A 16,963-nucleotide genomic window follows, 5' to 3' on the forward strand; every position below is an offset into this window, starting at 1 on the left:
CCTGCTGGCCACGCTGCTGTGGATGCAGCCCAGGATACGGTTGGCCTTCTGGGCTGCGAGGGCACATTGCCGGCTCATGTCCAGCTTTTCATGGACCACTACCCCCAAGTCCTTCTCAGCAGGGCTGCTCTCAATCCCTTCATTCCCCAGCCTGTACTCATACTGAGGGTTGCCCTGATGCATGTGCAGGACCTTGCACTTGGCATTGTTGAACCTCATGGTGTTCACACAGGCCCATTCCTCAAGCTTGTCCAGGTCCCTTTGGATGGCATCTTGTCCCTCAGGCATGTCAACTGTACCACTCAGCTTGCTGTCATCTGCAAACCTGCTAAGGTTGATCCCACTTGATCCCACTGTCTATGTCACTGATCAAGATACTAGAGTACTGGTCCCAGTACGGACCCCTGAGGGACACCACTCGTCACCAGTCTCCATCTGGACATTGAGCCATTGACCACTACCCTCTGGATGCGACCATCCAACCAATTCCTCATCCACCAAATAGTCCACCCATCAAACCCACCTCTCCAGTTTTTTCCATGTTTTCCCCTCCTCTCTGTCAGTCTCTTCCACAGCACTTACATTCTATATCTATCTGCCTCCCTCCTCTTCTCCTCAATTAATACGTAATTATTGCTGTGTATCAGCTCTCCCTTCTCACTGTTACCCTGCTGTTACATTCCCCATCATCCACCTGTTCCTCCTCCATCAGGCCCAACACAAGTAGCTGCTTTGAGCTTTTGCTAAGGGGACTATAGCAGTGTCCTTGAAATTAGGACAATTTTATTAGCTGCGAGGTGAATATTCCCCCTCCTTGTAACTCAAGTACGTTATAAAGAGCTGTGAACTTTCAATCTGTGAGTTTTATAACCCCCCCCCTATGCTGTGCAATAGCTCAGAAGGTTTCATCTAGAGGAAAGATACCCTTTCAACACAAGATCGTATCACAGTGCAATTACAGCACTAAGACAACAGCTTAATTTCCTGGGATCATCCCCTCACGGGTTCTTAAATAACTGACAAGGAAGTCCCTGAAAACAAACTTCCTCAGTTTGAAACATAGTTCAGCACAGATTGCAGGGGCAAAATTTTAAGATTTTTTTTTAATTACATGACTACATTGCAAGCATGACCAATAAAACAGACTGCTCCTCTTTACCATATTAGAGTCTGACTAAAGTCTTGCTAAAATGTAGGAAGAGTAACTCGAGGCACACTATCACAACAGATGCCATGGCGAAGAAGCAAAAAACCAAATCTCCACAAAACTTGATACCATCTAACTTTGTAACTGTAAGCGTCCATTCTATAGCTTCTGCGTGATCAAGTACCTGGCAGAAGAAGATCACCACGCTCCCTGATCTTCTGGTGATAAAGCACTGGCAAAACTGCACTACCGATGGCTACAGTGCAACTTTTCTTGCTTCTCTGATTTAAATGGTAAATATCGTAAGAGGTGACAGCAGCCCACTTCTGCACAGACTTGTTTAACATGAGACAGTCTTTCACGTGGCTTAAGCATAACTTTTTAAAAATTATGTAAATACTTCCAGAATATTAGTCATTACTGTGAATAAGAGAAGTTTTTTATTAAATAAAGTCAGATAGCTTCATTGCCTCATAATTCATGGAAGGTATCATAGAGAAAAGAAGTACTGTATAATGGCAATGACAGAAACCTCGTGAATAGCAGAAATGATACCGGTGAAAACAATTCCTAAATCACCTTATGGAGTAACTCTTAGGACATGTCACATTTAAAAAATTCCTTCTTTCTCTCTTTTTCTTTCAGCAACAAAACGTAAAGAACCACAACCTCTGCTGAAATAGCTCCAATTTTGTGGTTCCAGTCTTCTGGTGCTTTAAGTACACATTACCTCTTTGCAGAACAAGTTAAATGCGTACACAAATTGCTACCAAATTATAATGACACAAGACACAACAAAGTCAGGCCCTCAAAAAACAGGTTGCTCATCCTAAGGCAAGATCACAAAAAAGCTATATTCTTCACAGACACAGTGGATCAGATCTATCATCTACCAAGTGTCACAATCCAAACCAGAAGCAGCCACAACTAGGTATCTGCACGGACTACCTAGGAGTTAGCTGGCCCAAGTCAAAGTTCCACCTTAACCCAAGGTAGCTCAGTAAGATATTGGTGAGCTGAAGCAGCACCATTATTAAAAACTATTCCCATTATTTAAAAAGTTCCCATGAAAAGACAAATCTTCCCAAAGTCTTTGTAAACTTCCCCTGGGATACTCAACAGTAGCAAGATCTGCTGTAAGAATCGTTTCCTACATCACTTCCAGACTTAGTACTTTTCCCATCCAGTAACTATCACATGCTCTTACCAGCAGCAGTATTTTGTAAGCAGCAGGTCCTACTCCTGCTAGCCTCTACCCTGGCACCTCTAAAAGGCACGAAGCCAGGGACTTGAGGCACAGCATGACCTGCACCCACATGCAGAAGAAAACCACCTCACCTCCCTGTTTGTCAGGCTCTGCTTTCCCTTCCCTTGGGGGCTGAGCAGCCGTCCAATGCAACCCCCTTCTTGGAGGGCTGACTTTCTGGTTTTGCAAGTGCGGGCACCTTAGCAGCAAGTTAAACCGGTGTAAAGGTACGCAGAAAACACAGGACTGTTCAGTGGATATTGTCTCCTGAATGCTATTTCTGCGCCAGGCATCATCATAGGGAAAATTAAAGCAATTAACACTCAGAAGTCGGATCTCTAAATTACTTTATTATGCTAACGTCACAAGGCAGCCGTTTGGATGAAATTTCAGAAACTATTTTTTCACATAAGAATCACTTCTATTTTGCTTACAAGAGAGCAAATTAAACTTTCTCTTTGTTCTTTGCAGTTTCTAATCTGATTCTTGCAGTCAATAATTACTTATTTCAACGAAAGCACTCCAAAGCAGTTATGAATAGGAAAAATGCTCATACATCTGCCAGAGCACTAGCAACCAGACACGATTCTAAAGATCTCCAGTTGAAATAGTTTGAGGGGTATTTCAGTGTAGAGCTCCTACCACAAGCCTGACTTCTTAAATCGGTGGCAATGAACGGGACAGTTTACTTTTCTGTTATATGACCAACTCAACACTTCAGACCCAACCACACGCAGACTTTTGAATTACTTTGTTACAGACTAAACCAGCAACAACTTGTTATCAGATCACCGCTAATTTAAAACCAAGAATAAATGAAAGTTGAGTTATTCAGCCTGAATCCCAATGCAGCTCTCTGATTACCATAGTAAAAGGTTGGACTCTTTTTCCACTTTTAAATTTTTACTGTCATTTTACATTGATAACGCATCTCCCAAAACACTTTTGGTCACAAACCACAGACACTCCTGCTCCCTCTTTCAGCACAGAAAGAGGAAATAAGACTGTTTGCTGATCCCCTAAGAGGACTTTCAAAATTAGAAGTTCAAGCCCTGTCGTCTCAGCTAGACATTCAGTAAGACGATAGCATCGCAAGAGTCAAAATGAAAGATGTACTTGAGAAAAGAAGAGATTTTTCATCAGTTCTCCAAACGCTTTTTTTGTTTGGCTTGTTGCCTTCTGAGATCAATCAGCTTTGAACCTCGTGTCTCGAAATCACCCCAGACTTCTTCAAACACTCAAAAACAATTAGTTCTTTAACAAGGTTCAAGAGCTCACAAAGATTTCTGACACCCACAGAAATACTCTACAAAAACTTGCAACGGTCAGAGTAGTCCTGTCTAACATGAGAAGTTTTTTTTTTATTTTAAGGAAGACACAATCAGTTTACTTCAGTTTCATGCCAGCTTTACTGGTTAAAATACATTTTTTCAAGTTAGCTTTAAAATTACAAGAAAAAAATTTGCAGTAGATGAACTAAATACATTTTAAAATGCCTTTTCTTCCCATGTAGAAAGGCTTTTGGACTAAAAGAGGAAAAAGTACAGTAAGAAATTTCCCCTTCAAAATATTTTTCAGGTTCTCTACACAGAAAAAGAAAAAAAAGGAAACTGCCGTAATGCAAGATCACTTCATTAATCCTATAAACCAAACATACTGAATATATCAGGACCACCTTGCGTTCCATCTTTTCCTCTCCACAGGTTCATTTTGGGTACATGCTTTTAGGTTTGCTCCATACCCAGCAACCATTCACCATCCACTTCTTCCCTTTTATGTCAAGACTTCTGCATCTCCACAATAACATTTCTATTTCTGAGGATCCTTTCCGATTTCTGTGTTTTACTCAAGCTTGTTCTACCCATTTAAAGTCATGAATTTTATCCTACAGTTTTTCTCATGACCTCCTTTTACCCTCTAAATCAAGGTACTCATCTGTACTTCGCAGACTTCTAGAATCTGAAACATCTCATTCCTCCTTCTTTCTTAAATACATAAATAAATGAGGGGGGAGGGGGCAAGAGAGGAAAAAACCAAAGGACTTTTTTTCAGGCTGTGCTTATCTCGTGCTACAGGGAGGGTGGGAGAGAAGGCAGGAGAAGGCTGGAGGAGCTTGTTAAAGGTCGTTACATGCTGCTCCTGAATGAAGTCTTTGATCAGCAATCACAACAGAAGCTAAAACTGCTTGCACTATTAGAACAGGCACAAGAAGACTACATTCCTCATTTTCAATCGTTGTTTCTTCAATGACACCAAAAATCAATGTTCTTTGCAATGTGGTACTAGAAATGTTGGAAGTGATCAAATACAGAATCTAGATTTTTTCATACAAATACATACATTAACACTAAGACAGCACTTTATCCAGCCAACTCTCTTTTAAGAGCACTTTCAAGACTTTCTGCTTTTGGGACAAGAAAGATCTATCTCAGTACAGAAACAAAAGCATGTTTACAGATGCCTCAAAAAATATGTTTTTGAGTTGTTTTTGAGCAACCCCTGACTTTCCTGGAGTCACTTAAGAAACTGATGCTGTGTCTGAAAAGTAAGGGTATTTTTTTTTTTAAAGAGATATTAGTATCAACCTGACAATTTATACAACAGGTATCATTTTCTCGGCTTACCCTTAATATATGGGTAACTTCAAATAAAACCGCAGTGCAACTGGCTGCCTAGAAAGCTACTATATGGCACATTTAGACAATGTATGGGAAAAGTTTTTTATCGCTGTTCCACACAAGTTGCACATCTCTCATACCTCTAAATCATCAAGGCTACAGTAACGTTACCAAATTACAATACTGGTGCTTTCACAGCACATGCAGAGGCAGACAACATTGGAAAGACCACAAAACAGCCATCAAATTTCGCTATGTTTTCAACATCAAATTTCAAGGTGTCAGCAGCAAAACCCATGAACAGAAGAGTTTGCCCCACATTGCAGGTACAGCCTCCATCATTCCCAGTTCTCCCAGGTAAAGGGACTGACGGTAGTCACAACTGAGTTTATTCTGAGGGAAAGATAACTAGGTCAACCACCACATACACGTCAGCATAAAAAGGAGAAAGATGGCTGCACCGTATTTTGGCATGCTTTTTAGGGGAGGCAGCAGAAGGGGCAGGGGTATGTCATAAACAGAATGATAATTAGTGCCGTTGTTCTTGGTAGGACCTTGATTTATCCTCTCTGTGGTAAGTATGCCCCATCTTTCAGCTAGTCTCATGCTAATTTCAGAGGGGTGGAATCCAGTTGTCTCCCTAAATTATAAGCTGAACTGTCTGAAGCCAGGCTCCTTTCTTAAAAGCCATAATCAAACTGAAGTACTAATCTGCAAGTTTAGATGTTTTCAACCAGTCAAGCCATTTCTGAGATGGAAATGTCATAGTCTGTAATCATCCTTACATGCTTGGGCTTCTGCAGCTCTCACCATGTTTGGTGATTCATGGTGCGTTTCCAACAGTCCAAGTTTACATCGACTTTGCTGTCCTTTATTTCTGTGTTTCTCGTCGATGTGCATGCCATTACAACCCCTAAACTGTCCTTTTTTCTTCTCAAGGTCTGTTGTAGAATTAATTGCAAAATGACCTGTTTGCAAACACACAGGCCACACTACAAATGCAAGAGCTAGCATTCATAGGAGACAACCTTTGAAGGGAACCAGAACAAGACAGAGAACGTCACTAAGAAGATCAAGTGCCAACAGGCAGCTACCTATGTCCAAGACCCACCTGCTAAACACTCTCCCTGTCACTGTTTTCCACAAGCATCTTCTCAGGCACATTCACACTGCTTAGCTGTATTTTCCCATGTGCTTCAGTCCACAATGTAAGCTGCAGCAGCTTCTTCTACCAACTACCTCTCTGATGGCCTTTTCCTTTCCTGTGCTGAGCACAGAACAGATCCAAGACATAACAGACCAAAGCATTTTCAAAGCCAGGCTTTATGCTTGTTTCACTGGCATAGCTCACAGCAAGATTTTGGAAGAGTTTTGAAATTTTTTTTATACTTTATTTCAGATGATCAAAGGCAACCGTTGGGCAACAGCATCTCCTATTAGATACATCCTTATCTGTTATGTTCACCCTTCAACCCGACCAATGTGACCTTAAGCTTTCGTTGGTGTAGAGCATTAAGCAACATCATGCTACTTTGCAGCCTGGCTACTTTTAACTTCTAAACTAAGCAAAACCTTCCATTCCCTACAGCTTCAACCTTGCACATTCATAGTGTCCTTGTTCTAGGCAACTAACTGAAGCTAGAAAAATCTGCCTGTTTCTTAAGGGTTAAAAACTGGGGTTTATTCACCTTAGCTACCAACCGAAATACCGAAACAATGCACAGAGGCAGTCATATCTTTCAGCTTAACGCCAGAGAAAGTTCAGAGATGGTGAAGAACCTGCACAAAACTAAGAGCTCTTCACAGGCTGAGATACACTCATAGCTCAGTCTCATCTGATTTTCATCTTCCCTTTTTTTATCTTAATTTTTGTTATTTCATCTTATTTTTCTTATTTTCTCCTACTGAACAGACTGTTCCATGTGGGTGGAGATACTTAAGGAAAATCTACAAGTGGTATCCAGAATTTGCACAAAAAATTCCAGCTAGGAAATATGAAACCAATATAAAGAAAAGCTGATAGCAAAAGCACTGTTCCAGCCAAAGGTAAAAACCAAAATAACAGACAATAATATTGACATCAGATAGACATCTTTCCTTATTTAAGAACTTCACGGGTTTCTGGAAGTTTTTCTCCTGTATAAAAAGGATCAAGTCTCCTTGTTTTTATTGCTTTTTTTTGCTGACTAATACAAGACAATCTCTACCATGTAGCAGTACTACGTACGGGATGTCAGGATAATGATCTTTTGTGATCTACTGCATGGGCTGTTTATATGAACAGTTACGGAAGAGTACCTCTCTTCACCATTGCCAAGTGGAGAGAGGAGGTGATCTCCTGAACAAAAACCCGCAAATGATCAGTGAGACATGGATTTTTGTCATTTTCATGGACTGCAATACAGCACATGACTATAGGTTTGCACATCAGACTGTAGCAATCTGTGTGCACAAGTGCATAGCTTAACTCTAATGAGGCGATCTCTAGCTCAAATCAGAGAAGGACCCCAAAGAGCGGAGACCCCATGGCTCATCCCTTCATTTCACATGGCCTGAGGCCACACACTGGTTTTGGGTTTTTTTTTTTGTTGTTGTTGTGTTTTGTTTTGTTTTGTTTTTCCCCCACTTTGTTATTGTACAATACTCAAATGAGTCTTTCAAAGCTGTCTGAAGGTCTAATTCACCCTCCAGCAAGGAAAAGAAAAAAAATGTTCTTCCTTCCTATAGATTCATCTCAGGAAGATGAAGGGGGCTTTTCAGAGAAAACACATGCAAACAAAAGAAAAAATTCTGGTAGAAGATATCCCAAACAGCAATATCTCCAGAACACAAGAGAAACAGTTTTAACATAAAGATTTGGAGATTTGTTCTTTTCTGCCTGCAAGTATTGCACATACTGATACCCAGATTTTCGTAACTTCCATCCTACTTCAATGTTTAAAGACGTCTTCTACAGAAAGGGATTTTTTAGGAGGAGAGCAGCAAGAGCAGGAATTATGCTTTAACAGAGCATGAAAACAGAAATCAAAAGCCAAAATAACTGAAATCTAAGCCTGTGCCAGGTAGTTTGTTGGATGGCACTGAACTGCTGCCAAACAGCTGTGGGTCTAGAAATCAGCACTAAGATGGCAAACGGTATTAGCAGTCAAAAGTCTGCTAAATGGAAATTTTGGACCTCATCCCCTTTTAAAAGTAAAGGCTGACAGACATCAAAAGGAAATAGCTGAAACTGCTTGCAAGGAATGGACCACATCTTTTGAAATAAAAATAACAGCCTGGCTATGAATCAATAGTCCATTTATGCAGGTAGACAATAGCTATAAAAGTAATTTAATTCATTTTCAACGTAAATGGGTCGTCTATGGCCTTTCTAGTATTAAACTGCTGGAATATGTGAATAAGGCAGTTGGACAGTGTAGCACGAGCAGTAAATCTTGTGCAGCTCACTTCACAGTCAACGTGTAACTCATGTAAAGAAAACATGCTGGTGACAGACAAGCAGCTGAAGTTTCAGAGTCCAAATTCCTGCCCTCCTTTGAATGCTTCTGTGGTACTGGAAGTAACAGACCTTACAAAAAGGAGCCAGAGCTTACCTGCAAGTGAGGCAAAGGTGCACACAGAAGCGTGCAGCATCATTTGCAAAAAGCTCTGACCGAATGGTACTAAGCTGCTGTTGGCACTTACGCAAATGACTGAAAAATTTTCTTTTTGATTCTGTACGTTGGTCTGCTTTCTGTTCTCAGCTCATACAGTTACCGGTGACATTCCGTGAAGGTGTGCAGAAACCAACACAAAAACAAGCCTTCAAATCTTGAGAAGACAGTAGCAATGTGTACTGTCACCAGTGACAAAACCTGCACAAGATGATAGATTTCTACTCTGTAGTTTTCAATACGAAGTTGTCATTAAGTAGGGCTCAGGTATCATTCAAAATGCCTGGAAGTTACAGCAATTGACCCTCCATGTATTATTTACATTTACTTTACGTTACATTATTTACTTAAAGGGGGCTTATAAGAAAGATGGGGACAGACTTTAGCAGGGCTTGTAGCGATAGGACAAGGTTTTAAACTAGAAGAGGGCAGATTTAGACTACATATGAGGAAGACATTTTTCACACTGAGGTTGGTGAAACACTGGCACAGGTTTCCCAGAGAGGTGGCAGATGCCCCATCCCTGGAAACATTCCAGGTCAGGTTGGACGGGGCTCTGAGCAACCTCGTCTAGTTGAAGATGTCCCTGCTCATTGCAGAGGGGTTGGACTAGATGACCTTAAAAGATCCCTTCCAACCCAAACTGTTTTATGATTCTGTGGTTTATTCTCCTACTAACCAGCCAAATGAGAAGAAAAATACTGGTATAGAGCAGACAGAAAGAGCAATTTTTTTGATGTTTTAACAGAGCTTTGACCTCCTTCTCCTCCCCACCTCCCTCACTGAAACAGTGCACTGGTGCAAGAGGGTAAGATCCCTACTGCCGCATGTACACACAGCGGGTTACCAACAAGTAATGTGCTGCAAACTGTAGTATAAATTTATGTGTTTGTGTAACCATTGCACACAGGTACACATGCAGCCACTGCATACATTGCAAAGTGGTTGTGTAGCCACTGCATACACGATAGTGTACTCGATTACAAAGACCTTTCTGACGAGCTCCCTTTTTAATGGCATCATGTTGCTCACACCACCTCAGGCCAAAATATTTGCTGAGATCTGAAAATATGCACCTTAAAAATCCCCAATATTTTCAGTTGTGAGGACAAAGTTCAGAGAAACATTCTTTATTGTTGTTGTTGTTATTAGCAATCCCAGAAGTCTGGCAGTAAGGACGAATTCAGAAGCAAAGTTGGTTAACCAACCGATAGCATGTGTTTACTTCTTTTCATATCATTACTGCTATTGTTATTCCTCTAACATGTATTAAAAAAAGGAAAACAAATAAGAAATAATGGTAATTGGCCTTTGGCAGACAATTATTGATCTACGTAACTGACCATGCTTTGGAAATAGCAATCACCAGAAATAAATTCCACTAGATTTCCAATCAAAAGCCTGCTGTGTTTATATAGATCTTTGTCTGCTGCTCTCTAGTAACAGATGTGAAATGGAAGCCGTAATTAACGCTTGGAGACAGGAACTCACTTTGAACCACATTTTGAAAACATTATCTGATGTGTGTAAGGATAACATGCTAATTACAGAGGTAAGTAGCTATGTATAGGCGTTTGTCATGCATTCTTAGTAGCGGCATTCTCTGCTCTCTGCACCTCCTCTGAAGGAGCTGGCAAAGAGAATTTTCCTCACCTCCCCAATAGCATAGGAAGGCATGAAAAACACTGTGATTCATCAGCTCACCTTTTATATGTCTTTACTGCAGAAGTATAATGATTAAATAAACAGCAGCTTCCTCAGCGACCATAAGTAGAACGTGCAAACTGGTTACCTGGGACTGCTCTAGAGCGCTGGATGCCTGAGGAGAGGAACTGTGCAACCGCAGTGGGGTTGCAGGCAAGACCAGGCTAAATGTAGTTCTAGGAGCTACTATAGTAACTAAGGACTTGGTCTAAATGTACATGTACACTACTTAATATATATGTTACTATTTATATACCATTACTATTTATATATCGTTACTATAATATATATGGTACTAATTACCAACACAGTTTGTGTGTACCATGGTTTGTTTTTTTAAAGTCAATGGCCCACACTTATACCACAGAACATGATAGGTCAAAGACCAAGGCTGGTCAGCTGTCCAGGTATATGGGTCCTTGATACACATTCCTTTAAGGTCCAGTTTCTGCAGGGAGCACATCAAAATTTTCCATTTAAGAAATCAGTCATGACAGTTTTTGTCTTTGTAAGTAAACGTTTCGGGGCTATTGTCTTCTACTGATCTTACTTTGCCTCTCTGCCTCCACTTAGAAGTTGTGTCTGTGGTAGAGGAACAGGAGTGATTTCAAAGTTCATGAATTATGTCTGACTTACTTTATTTAATTAACCAAGACTCTAGTGTGCCTTGCTATTTTCTCACTATGACATGCATCAACAACCACCTCCTGGTGACCATCGTAACATGGCATCTAGCAACTGCACTGGATCTGCAATGAGTTTTATTGTACTCAGAAAAAAATGCAAATGCAAAAACCTAGACAAACAAGTCACAGAGAGCAGCTGACCTAAATACTAAAGTGTATATGTCTGCAAACAGAATTTGAAAAAACCCCGACAGTGATTATCGATTAATATCAAATTAACATCAACTGCTTGCCTCAGGAAACCCCCATGGCTTCGAGGGAAATAAATTATCTAATTACTGCAAGTTTAACAAACTACAACTGAACATGCTGCCAAAGTAAACACAAATAGATTTAAAATCGATGTGTAAATAACTGGATATACCTTTTAAGAACAGATAACTGAACATTCAGTGTAATGAAGTGGCTAGGGATTCTGCAAGCAACCTTGTCAGGGAAGAGAAAACTCGTCCAGTTTAACGCCACTTTTAAAAATTGGAGAAATGTTGCTTTCTCATCCAAGTTATTCCACGTTTGTTCAGCTTAAGAGAGAATGGAAGCCAGCCACAAAAACTGAGCTCCTAATTACTACTATCCTCCCTCTGATGCGGATGTGGCTGGTACAGCACTATATGTCTACGTGGCTGGTACAGAATATTTTATACAGACGCACAGAAACCTAACAGATGGTTGCAATTATCGGCAGGCAAGCTGCAGTCCTAATTTGAAAGTGAGCAAAAATAGGCGATGTTCTCTCTCACCCCTCATGGCCTCCACACCCAAGTGCCGGACAACCTGGAGGCCACTCTCCTCATCAGGGGAGGGCGGCCGAGGGACCGCCGCACCCCACCCCACGCAACATGCCTCCCTGGGCACAGAGACATGTTTTCCACCTAAACAAGACGAGCACGTGTCAAATCATCACCACGTCAAAGCACAACGTGCCTACCCGGCACTTCAGAGCTCATTTCAAAAGGAAAAAAACTAATCAGATGTGCTTTGAAACTTGTTTATTGCTTGAACTCGGGCAATCGAGGGTGGATCTGATGCTGAAAACCTCCATGCTGACCTGCACCACGTATGCTGCAGTCATTTCCAACCTGCCTCTCACCTCAGGAAAAGCTGCACTCTCATTCTCTGGTCTGCTCTTCCGGCATCCGCTCGGCTGCATCGGTAACTAACCGCTGGCCACAGAGACAAGACAACCGCAGCGCATCCCGCGGCCAGCTCAAGGACCGAAATTTGCGTGTCTCACAGCACAGTCCACGCGGCGTGGTTTATGGCGTCCTCTCCAAGGCTAAGCCAGTCCTCTCCACAACATTTACTTTACTAAAAGTGAACCAGAATCAACAGCTTTGGGAACAACTCACCTTTGAACAGTGACAGGAACGGCTGGCGCAGCACGTCCCCTCTCCACGTCGCGTGCCCCGTGTCGGCGTGGCTTCAGAGGCGACAAAGTTCCTCGTTCGCCTTCACAAAAGGCTCCATTTTCAAACGTGGGCACCTTCCACTTTTAGCACTGGTGTTTATCTTTCCCCGTGTTGCCACATACCAGCCTAGCACACAAGCTAATCTGAGGTGTCTAAAACGGGTGTTAAAACCCTGTATGCTGATGTCTAGAAGCTGGACCTCCTATATCAGATTGTTCCTGATGGAGTAAAATGGGGGAAAAAGTAGCAATGAAAACCCCTGCAACACATGATCAGTGCCATCCTAACCCTGTTCCTTTCCTGGGCAACAAAAGCGGTGATAACCCAGCAGCAAACTTTTAGATAAAAGCAGTATTAAACAGGAAACCTGAGAAAATACCAGACAGGAGCCTCCTTTAAGTAATCAAGAAAGGGCATGTACACTCCATGCTTCTCACAGGCCAGAAAGGGAAAGCATGCACTCTTTTCTTTTACGGAAATTCAGACAAAAATTATCACAAGCAGTTGTCAACACAATTGACACCGATACAAAAAGATGGTTGCACATAGACAATGACAAACTTCTGTCATTCACCTTCTCACTAGCAGCACAGATGCAGCTAAGAGCCTTCAACTCATTAAGTACAGAGCCAGACATCATTCACGCTATGAACATAGTCTGCATGCTAAATCAATATTCCCCCCTCCCCCAAAACCAGCAAGAAATCTAGAAAATCCTCTGCTGACCCTTTATAGCTGAAGCTGTTGGCAGCAGCAAAAAATGTCACTGACATGTTTGACAAAACTTGGCATCCATAGCAAATATCTTTATAGTATTAATTAGGAAGCAGTGAAGAGTTTAGGAACACGGGTTTGATTAGGTGAGACAAATATGTTATTAAGTAAAGGAAGATCAAACTGCACTCAAACATCTGAAGACATTTGCTTAAATGCTCATTGCTGGAGAAACAGCTCCTCAAATACAGACAAACACACAAGTTAACGGTGGAAGATTTGCATAAATAATTGTCTTCCTGAGAAAGCAACTGTTTAAATTTCTTTTTAATTGTTTCTTCTGTGTTTTTGAAATTATATATACTTTACACCACAATTTAGTAAATTGCACTTCATATAATTTGTGTGTGTGTGTGAGAAGAAGCAAGCCCCAAAACTTACGTCCTAATTAAGTGCATTCCTCATTAAGGCTATAAAGGTGCTTCCCAGTCTCATTGCCACTGAGAAAACGAATAAAAAGCTGCCAGACTCAAGAACCAATACAAGCATATAACTCAATAAATGCCAGCCAGATACACCTTTGTGTATCTTTTCCCCCCACTCAGGATGTGGACAAGGAGGTGCACAGAGCTGAATTAGAGAGCGGCCTGGAAGCTTAACACCAGGGCACGGCAATTATATGGAGGTTTATATTCAGCGATGGCGAGAAGTCTTCCAATGGGATGACCAGTCCCTGAGCTCAGAGTGGAGAGGGGCACGTGCCTTCTCAATTTATCCCTAACGCACAAGAGACGGATACCGCCAAGGTGCTGAGGCAGCTACAAGAGACAGTATGTGCACTATACTGATGGTGCAATTACTGACCAAGAGAGAAAAGTTCTTGGAGGGAAGGGAGAAGGCAAATGTACAATCTGGAATGTTTAATTGCTGCTGGCATGAACTCCAGTGGTTTCTAGTGTCCTGTACAAGAACTAGTCCGGTCCCAAAGCAGAATGACCAGGAACCCAATTTCTTGAGCTGCATGTATGCCTTCAACAAAGGTAAAATCAATGCACCTTTCATTCCATGTCTTTTTAACATCAAACATTAAAATATCATTGAACTATTCCAACATAGTTAAGATATTTTGGCTTGAAAAGACACAGTTCATTTTGCAATGACAATAGCAGCCCCTACAACACATGCTCATATATCGATCAAGTTTTCATAAAATTCAAGCTTTTTTATCAGCTTTTCTTGGGGTTTCTGTTCCTGGAGCCCCGTCCTGTTAAAACATTGCCATTGGCACAACAGGAGTGGGGTACCAATGAGGAGGGAGAAAAGAAAATGCTTTGTACATCAGCTCCTGATTACATATATAGGACGAGAGGCTTTCATATGCATTTCAAAACACACTTTTTTTCCAATCACCTTTTCAAACATTTTTCAGGTGAGCTGGACCCAAAAGAGCAAGCTGTAAAGCTGTAAAGCTAGCAAAACTGAAAGGACAATGAGTGTTCAGCAGCAACTGAAGATCTGTCATCATTAACAGCACACAAACCTGTTTGTCTAGAAACGTACACTGCACTGAGCATCAAGTATCAGAATACCCTAAACTTGCCTTGACAAGCCAAGAAATAAGCAAGGACATGTCTCTTCAGAACAAGGCTATTCTTTGCCTCTTCAAAAAATTACCCATTTTTACACACATGCTTTTTAAAAGGGAGAAAGGCTGACATCCATGTCCCACATATGAGTACCAGTAATTATTCAGAAAAAAAAGTTTTTTTATTTTGACTCATATTGAGTATTGTATTCTAATCTAGTAACACTGGTGGAAAACTAAACTCTTACCAAGTAGCTTTCTTCCCCCTACACATGCAAGGTTGTTCATATATGCTATTCATTTTTTGTTTACTGATTTTTCTGAAAGGCAAAATGGTTTGTTTTGAGAAAAAACATACATAAAGACTTTTGTAAAGAGAACTACCTCAACATCTAGGATTCTCTGTACTAGTCCCTTTAAAAGTAATGTACAAAGGCACATAATTTCCTTGTGCTGTTTTCTGCTTTTTAACATGAATAAATTTCTAAATACAGTGAAAGTTTATTTTTATGTTAAGATATGTTCATGTTTAAAAATAAAGAATCCAAATTTAACAGATAATGCTTAAAATAAAGCATGTATATGGCTAAATCAAGGGTCTAGACAGGTGATGCAAATAAGAATTATTTATGTTCTGTAATTAAAAAAAAAAAAAAAACCAAAACCAACCAAAAACCACCAACCACTGAACCACTGAAAAGTGAGATTTCACAATCTGTAACAGCCACTAATATTCCCTCGATCCTTCTCACATTTAGTGTAGTTCCAGATTTAGGAAAAATTCATATCTAGTCAGTTCAAGATTAATGAAAATATTTAAAAAGCAGGTAAATCTAATCACAAAACCTTCATTACAGAGCTGAGAAAAAGAATTCCTTGTAGACTAATTCCTTGCTTCTGAAACTGATAAACAGCTGCCTGTTCTCATACAACCCAAACTCCAACTATCTGCATTTAATGGCACAGGTTCTCATCTTGGTGATTGTAGTACCATCCCACCTCAACTACAATAGAAAAGGGGATGCTGATCAGAACTGGATCTTGGCTTGATGAGATCTCAGATGACAGTCACAGACCAAATCCCACCACATCCTCTCTAGTGACACAGAGCACATACAGTTGGGGCAGAGGGTCTAGAGGAGAAGAGGAAAACAAGAGCCCTTTACACAACCTTGTCACTGGAAGTGTAAAAGCATATAGAGCATGCCTGTTTTTCAAGGCTCCAAGGCATTGCCTGGCCAGCCCTGAGCTCCCCTCTCCTTCCATCATAGTTGGCAAGAAGTCACTAGATGAGGCACGCTTCAGCTCTATGTGGATACACAAAGAACTGGAGGACGTTAGGAAGGGAGATACCACACAACAGCAAAACACACACGGCTCTTACACATTCCAAAACATTCCCTCTGGGTATTTTTCTTAATTTTAGAAGAAACTTACATAGATTTTATCTTGCTGATATCGCTGGAATAAGTTGTGCATAATGGAGCCTTCGTGGAGATCTATGAGTGCTGCCATGTCTTCCACGCTCTCTGCGCTTGTTTGATGCATAGGCGTTACCTTTTGGTGTGTGATCGTGCTCTGTTTGTAAGTGAATACCTGAAACAGGGGGGAGAAAAAGAAAATATAATCAGATCACACATTCAAACACTCCTATCTGAGAATGGAGCTTTCATACCCATCCATATTCCCTATCCAGTTTATCAGTGTGCACACTTGTAAAACATAGTAGTCTGCCAGTCATACCTTCTTCAAAAACTTCTCTGACAATAACTGGAGCCCCAAATAGGTACATGGGGGTCAGATGAAACCAGCACATACTGACAATGCACTGAGGACTATAAGGTCTTTTCCTCTCTACGGGCAAATGTAATCTTGTTTCACACTGGGCTACCGTTAGACTTCATCAGGAGAAAAATAAACCAAGCAATAATCATTCCCCCAAAATCCAAAACCAATCAAATGAAAAACCACCCCTTACAGTAAACACCACTTACACTCTAATTACTCTGGGAGGAAATGTTTCACAGTGCAAAACAGCAAATGAAAATTATTGTTCTAACAGGCTGCAAGTGTTTATATGTTTGATCTGAAACCCACTTAAATGTTTCTGTCAATTCTCCGGTCAGGACCACTACTGGGTTAGGTCATTTCTTCTTAATGCAAGTAGCATGCTAAGTTCAGTGTGCTGCAGGTATCTGAAA

General features: G+C 40.9%; 1 protein-coding gene across 1 annotated transcript in view; it reads right to left on the bottom strand.

Annotated features, from left to right (window-relative positions):
* LOC104618044 (unconventional myosin-X-like) overlaps positions 1-16,554 on the bottom strand; it is a gene marked incomplete at its 3' end in the record, with an annotated part of 40,406 nt that extends 23,852 nt beyond the window's left edge. Inside the window, exons 1-2 of the mRNA XM_010283531.1 lie at positions 16,438-16,554; positions 16,200-16,358 (exon numbers count right to left, since the gene is read on the bottom strand). Coding sequence (XP_010281833.1) covers positions 16,200-16,358; positions 16,438-16,554 — 276 coding nt within the window. The remainder of the gene's footprint in view (positions 1-16,199; positions 16,359-16,437) is intronic.
* Positions 16,555-16,963: the final 409 nt, after the last annotated feature.

Source organism: Phaethon lepturus, unplaced genomic scaffold (genome assembly GCF_000687285.1).
Source record: "Phaethon lepturus isolate BGI_N335 unplaced genomic scaffold, ASM68728v1 scaffold53453, whole genome shotgun sequence".
Lineage (NCBI taxonomy): Eukaryota > Metazoa > Chordata > Aves > Phaethontiformes > Phaethontidae > Phaethon > Phaethon lepturus.